The sequence below is a fragment of the Cariama cristata genome, unplaced genomic scaffold (genome assembly GCF_000690535.1).
Source record: "Cariama cristata isolate BGI_N322 unplaced genomic scaffold, ASM69053v1 scaffold14180, whole genome shotgun sequence".
Lineage (NCBI taxonomy): Eukaryota > Metazoa > Chordata > Aves > Cariamiformes > Cariamidae > Cariama > Cariama cristata.
In genome coordinates this window covers 1089-8014 of record NW_009593046.1, presented here as the reverse complement: position 1 = coordinate 8014, position 6926 = coordinate 1089, and the positions used below count along the sequence as shown (strand labels likewise).

General features: G+C 37.9%; 2 protein-coding genes across 2 annotated transcripts in view; one reads left to right on the top strand and one right to left on the bottom strand.

Moving 5' to 3' along the window:
- The window catches only part of EIF2AK1 (eukaryotic translation initiation factor 2-alpha kinase 1), a gene marked incomplete at its 5' end in the record, with an annotated part of 17036 nt that extends 12843 nt beyond the window's left edge, over positions 1-4193 (top strand). Inside the window, 4 exons of the mRNA XM_009708812.1 lie at positions 2542-2662; positions 2795-2874; positions 3255-3488; positions 3990-4193. Of these exons, the coding sequence (XP_009707114.1) occupies positions 2542-2662; positions 2795-2874; positions 3255-3488; positions 3990-4112 (558 nt within the window). The remainder of the gene's footprint in view (positions 1-2541; positions 2663-2794; positions 2875-3254; positions 3489-3989) is intronic.
- A 248-nt stretch (positions 4194-4441) lies between these two features.
- On the bottom strand, positions 4442-6471 carry AIMP2 (aminoacyl tRNA synthetase complex-interacting multifunctional protein 2; the record flags this gene model as incomplete). Its single annotated transcript, XM_009708800.1, has 3 exons — positions 4442-4962; positions 5485-5716; positions 6265-6471. Coding segments are annotated over 3 exons (825 nt in total), but the record flags the coding sequence as incomplete, so codon positions are not given.
- Between the last annotated feature and the right edge of the window lie 455 nt (positions 6472-6926).

Genomic DNA, 6926 nt, shown 5'->3' with positions numbered 1-6926 from the left:
TGCATATGATGGTGTCAATGCCTTCAGTTCCTCTGTTTCCTAGTTTTATAGCATGAGAAATGAGTCATCATAGTTCAGCTTCAGGCCGGTGAAGCTCACAGAACAAGTCTAAGCAAGCAGAAGTTCCATCTCATCTGTTCATACAGACATAATCTGGAAGTGCTTGGGCCTCTAGATTGTAAAATCATAGAATGGTTTGGGTTGGAAGCGACCTTTGAAGATCATTGAGTTCCAACCCCCCTGCCATGGGCAGGGACACCTTCCACCAGACCAGGTTGCTCAGAGCCCCATCCAGCCTGGCCTTGAACACTTCCAGGGATGGGGCAGCCACAGCTTCTCTGGGCAACCTGTGCCACTGCCTCACCACCCTCACTGTAAAAATGTGTTCTTTATATCCAATCTAAATCTACCCTCTTTCAGTTTAAAACTGTTGGCCCTTGTCCTGTCACTACCAGCCCTGGTAAAAAGTCTCTCTCTTGTTTGTGTTTTGTTTTTTTTTTTTCTATTTTAATAAGCCCCCATTATATATTGAAAGTATATTGAAAGACCACAGTAAGGTCTCCCTGGAGCCTTCTCTTCTCCAGGCTGCACAACCCCAACTCTCTCAGCCTGTCTTCATAGGAGGGGTGCTCCAGCCCTCTGATCATCTTCGTGGCCTCCTCTGGACTCGCTACAACACGTCCATGTCCTTCTTGTGCTGGGGACCCCAGAGCTGAAGGCAGTACTGCAGGGGGGGTCTCACCAGAGCGGAGTAGAGGGGGAGAATCCCCTTCCTCAGCCTGCTGACTGTGCTGCTTTTGATGAAGCCCAGAATACGTTTGGTTTTCTGGGCTGCAAGGGCATGTTGCCAGCTCATACCCAATTTTTCATCCACCAGTATCCCAAGTCCTTCTCTGCAGGGCTGTTTGCAGCATAAGAATTATGTCAACAATGATTAGTGTTGTGTGTCTGAGTCAAGAGATACTACTTCTGGTTATGGTTTCTGTTTATATTGAGTAAAACAAAATTCACATTCAAAATTATCAATAGATGTGATTCTGCCATATGTTGTATTAAGTTAGGTATACTATCATTTGGGGGAAAGAAATTTATGTGATTGCTTGAACTATATGTAGCATCTTACTTAATAGCCATTTATGGCTATTTCTAGAATTTGTCTTTTTTAAACTCATATGAGTGTTAATTAGCCATCCTGCAGCAATGTCTCCACAGAGTTCAACTGTGCTGAGTGCAGATGAATGGCCCTAGTTTTGGGTTGCCACCAATAATTTAATTTTATATCAACCATTTCATTTATTGGAAGAAATACTGAATAGTGTTTCATACTCACTTTTCCCATTCCATGTGTGATTTAATAGATCTCTTTTAAACTTAACAGTTTGTCTTGTGTTTTATATTTAGTGATTCCTTGAATAGAAGCCATTCCAAATTTTCAGCATTCATGTCACCCATCTATGCACAATTTTCCAGTTCTCTTACTGTGCTTTTTGAGATAGGAGACTCAGAACTGCAGACGGTACTGAAGATGGCAGTGTATTAATTCACATGGTATCACAATGTTTTCTTCTTTACCTCCCTCTACCCCCCAATAATTGGTAATGTACAATTTGGTTTATGGACTGCTACTGAGCATTTTTAGAGCTGCCTGTGCTTAAGCTCTAACAGTCAACTTGGAGACAGTTGTTACATATTTAAAACTGGGATTGTTTTTCCCTTCATTTACATTTTTCCATTTATTTGCACTGAATTCCTTTTGTCATTACACTTCCTGCAAGATCCTTCCACAGTTCTTTGCATTCAGACCTCATCTTGATTTCTCTGAGTAATATAGTACTGTGAGCAAACTATCATCTCACCATTCACCCTCCCTTTTCCAGCCATTTATAAATATGTTGTTCAGCATAGTTCTCAGCAGATTCATAGAAGAATCAGTCGATGATACCCTTCACTGTGAAAGCTGACCATTTATCCTTATCCTTTCTTTTATGTCTTTAAACTAGTTATCTACGTGGGAACCTTCCCTTTTCTGGTTTTTGTTTGTTTTTTGGTTTTTTTTTTTTTAAATGTAAGATTTCTTAATCTAAAAGTATTTTTAATCACAAATTATAATCCTGATCAAATGGTTACCTGGAGGGAGAGCAGGTCTATGAGGTGTAAGGGTCCCTCCAAGCACTCACTGTTTCACTGACAGGATGCTGTCTGCTCTTGCCTGTTCCCATTAACATCACTGTTCTGCAAATTTCCCATTTTCTGCTGGGGGGAAAAAAAAAAAAAGTACTTTATCTTTCCACTAAATCTTTGTTTTTCCTGTTTTGATTCTTTTCCTTTTTTCTAGATCCTTCATATGTGGTCTTTCTGCCCAAATGGTGTCACTAACATGTAATTGTCACAGCTATGACTATTTCTTTCTCTCTCACTAATGAAAGTGTGAAATAATTATTATACCTGTGAAACACTGGATTTTATAGACTTTGAAACAGCTGAAATTTCCTAATTCTTTATATAGATATATTTTAGACTTTATATTTTCTTGTTTTGTAGCCCAGAAATATCTTTCTGCATGGATCAGATCATCACGTAAAAATAGGAGACTTTGGATTAGCCTGCAAAGACCTTCTTTGGGATGATGCAGACCAGTGGTTTAAGACAGAAAGGACAAATGGTAAGAGAAAAAAGCTTAATGGATTTCAGTGTTTTAAGTTTCTATGATACTAAACGCACTAAATATTACATTCTTAAGTGAAATGGTAACAATGTAACACTAGCTGAGTAAGTCTAAATTGCCCTTTTAAAGGACTGAGACATACTTCAGGAGTGGGGACTTGCCTCTATGCCTCACCAGAACAACTGCAGGGATCTCACTATGATTTCAAGGTAGGGAGTATTTTTTTTTCTATTAATACATGATGATAGATAATAGGAATAAAACAAGCCTTTCAGTAGGTAAATACAGATTTGGTAAATACATAAATATTCCTTCTACTGTTACTCCTAATGTTTTTATTGAAACATGGATTTCAACTTTGCCTTCTTGTTCACTTCTAATGCAAAAATTACTTGTGTTTCTAAAATAATCTTGAAGAACGTATATAGATTTGAATTTGTGTTCCTTTAGTAGCATCTTGATACTTTTCATGTCATCATGAATCTTCATTGTCATGAAACTTCCGTATCATGTTTTATGAGAAAAAGAAATCTAGTAAGTAATTAAAAATAGCAGTTATCCCAGAACCTTGTCTTTATCCCATTACCAGTCAGACATGTACAGCATGGGTGTTATCCTGCTAGAACTCTTCCAGCCATTTGGAACAGAAATGGAAAGAACAGAAGTTCTTACACACTTAAGGAATGGCCAAATTCCTCATACTTTCTACAAAAAATGGCCTATTCAAGCCAAGTACGTTAAACTCCTCACCAGTCAGAGATCGACAGAAAGACCAACTGCTGCTCAGCTTTGTGAAAGTGAATTATTTCATACCACAGAACATGTAAGTTATGCCAATAACCTCAACCTTTACAGGATAAAGAAATATAAAAAGAAAATGCCCTTTGTTTCCCTGCCTGTATTATGGGGTTCTTTCTTTGTATTTGTTTTTAACTTAAGAGGATTGTGTGATTGAGACTTTTTTTCTGATGACAGTATTTAGGCCACTGTGTTAAAGTTTCTGGTGTCTTTGCAATGAGACAAATGGTCATTAAGTATAGGTAACTTTATGAAGACTGGACAGTTGATTTACATCCAGCTTGAGGTATTTTTATAGGTCAGAAAAACTTCTGAAGCGCTTCATCAGCTCTGCAGAATCTTTTTATCATTTTCCCTTGCCTTGCCACACTTTTTTGTTTGTGGATTAAGTTGTAGTATCAAATATGCAGAATAGCTGTGGTGCTGCAGAATGTGTCTGTAGTGGATTGCGAACACAATTCAAATAAGTTAATAAGGCTTTATCCTTGCCTGTCTATAAACAGAGTAAACCAACTCTCATTTTCAGGTTATTTCTAACCTACAACAGAAGGTGAGACAGCAAGAAGAAGAAATAGAAAAACTGAGAGAGAGAATAAGGCTCCTTTCTGAAGAACAAGATGAACATATGAGACTAGGTTCTCCTGTTTAAGTACAGGAAGAACTAACCTCTATTGTATGCTAAGTTATATAAAATGTTTCTTTTTTACATAAAAATATTTCAATGCATTTTGATTTTCCTGTCTGTTCTTTAAGTATTCATCTTTTTGTCTTGGTTCAGAAGTCTCCAGTCAACAGAAAGGATTCATGTTGCACTCAGCCTCAGTACAATTTAACTTGTGTAAATAAGCCTTTGGGTTACAAGGAAGAATTAAAAGTGCAGCTTGTATTTACATAGGACTACTTTAGATACCTTCTAATCGTTAAACAAACATGCATGTTATGCATCAGTTACAAAAAAGGAAGGTCACACCCAAAAGGTAGCTGTAATGTTTTTATTGATTTTAGAATTCTGTCAACTGTTGTACTTGAATACATCCCAGAAAGGGCTCAAACCACTGCAGCAGGCATGAGGTGGAATAAGATTAAAATTACACCATTATGAAGAGTACAGGCTTACTTTAGTAGCTTCATAACAGAGCTGAAAGGTGCCAAGTTCTCACACGACTTCATCCATTTTTGCACATTGGCTGGGGCAGCATTTGCACTACCTGTCTGCTGAAGCGCACACCATGCAACAATGTCTGCTACAGTGAGTTCATTTCCCGCCAACCACGTCGTCTTGCCCAGGGCCGCATTCATAGCGCGCAAGACTGCTCCTTTTTCCTTACTGCTACCTTCTTTTAGCTGGAAGATGGCTATATCAACCCAGCTATCAATCAGAGTTGAAGTAACTGCATTGTACTTCTGGCCAAACAGGGAGAACAGAAATCTAGCGATGTTCCCCTCTCCTTCAATAGGACACATTGTTTGAATGCTAAACTTCATCTGGGGTTTTGGAACTGAAATATAGAAAAGAAAAGAAGTGAATACCACATGGTAGACAAGTTAAACATAATGGTAATTCTGTGATGTATTTTATTTGTGATGCCAGCAACACTGTTAATGTCATTAACCTGATAAACAAGTTTCAGTTTTCTTAGTCTAAATACTTAGACTAAGGCAGGAACCTGGGATAGAGAGATCACTTTTTGCAAACTTCAGCCAAGTCTCCCACCTAATTTGTAATCTAGCAATCTTATTTGTAGAAACTGAAAAACATGTCTATAAAAAAATCCTGTGGGTACAAACAACCATGTAAATGCCACGTGTATTTTAATGGCAGTAACCAAACAAGAATCTTCCTCCTCTGTCCCCCTCATTGTTCACAGCTATAAAAAGAGAGCAGGAACGGTATCTGCAGTACGTATCCATCATGTGTCAGCACAAAGACAACAAAGCATCTGTTGTAAGGGTTTTATAGCACAAGTTTCATTTTCCCAGCTATTGTAAAATATTGATCTACAAGACAACTTGATTCTTACCATCCTTCCAAATAAGAGTAAAGCCCAACTGATACTCGTGACGTGGTTGCTTCTTAGTCTGTTCCCCAAAGCATTTCAAGAGGTTTTCTGGCACACTTTTCACGGATGAATGTGTGTGAACAGCTGATAATATTTTATAGCGTTCGCAAAGCAGACTGTGTAGTACTAATAGTGACAGCGGAGGTAGAGAAGGATTTGCATTGATTACAACATCTTTCAAGGCACCGTAACCCTGAATGGAAAGTAAAACATTCAGCAGATAAGACACATTCCAGATCAGACTTTGAAGTAGTGAAGTTTTCATTTGACACCAAAATGTACATAGCCATGCATGTGTATCTGAAATTCTAATGATACTCAAATAAATAAATTCAAGTTTGGACATTTAAAACTGCTTTAAACATTTAAACATCTTCCTTCCTCAACACGTAATTCCAGAACATGACTGAGGTAAATTCTAGTCCAATCTGACGCCAAAGTTAAAATTTCCAGTTAGTGACAAACAAGAAACTAACTGTCATAATTTCAAAATTAACCATTCTAGCTTGGAACTATATCCAAATGAGAATATATTGGATTTAGTATTTATAAATGTCTGTATCTACAATTTGGATGCCCAAAATGAAATGGTTAGGATGCCCAAAATTGTAGGTTATTTGTAAGGATATAAGACTTGTATATTGAGTTCCAAGTGTCCCCTGTTTTAACACCACCCTTCCAACTCTGAAAATCTGACAGCAAATTAAGTATCTATCACTGTATATGCTCAACTAAACTTACCTTTCCAAGCATCAAATCTAAATCTGCTCCATTTGTTGTCAAAGGAGAGCATTCATCAGTTTGAATGATATTGGTTACATCAACGTCAGCATCTGGGGTTTGTATCATCTTTGAGAGACCATCGACAGCACTCTTCAGTTCATACAAGCGTTTCAGAATCTCTTCCTGGCGGGACTCAAGTGCTTGAAGCGACGGGTCAACCTCTTCCTATAGGAGAGCAAAAAACAAGGTCACATAAATGTTGACTCAGCTCAGCATCAAAATAATCCACAGCTCACTTGACAAGAAGTTGTGAAAGACTTCATACACATTCAAATAACCGGAACGTCCTGGAATGTCACGGTCTTACATCTACTCCTTCTCTCTTTTCTTTTGCCTGTATGAATGTGGTAACAACCGGGTTATTTAATCAAATCCCTGAAGTCTTCCTGCTTAACGTTTGTTTTTTTTTTTAAACCACTAGCTACAGCGAACTCCATAACATAGTAAAAATCAGACCACAACCACAGAAACTTTAAGTTGGCAGTGAAGTGCTGAATTAAAACCTCAAAACCCAAAGTTAGCATGTCAGGATTCTCTTCAGCCCAGAAGACCAGACTGATAAGAGTTTGTGTTAAGGCTGCCAAACAGGAAACTTTTTGACAATTCAGGTAGTTAATAAA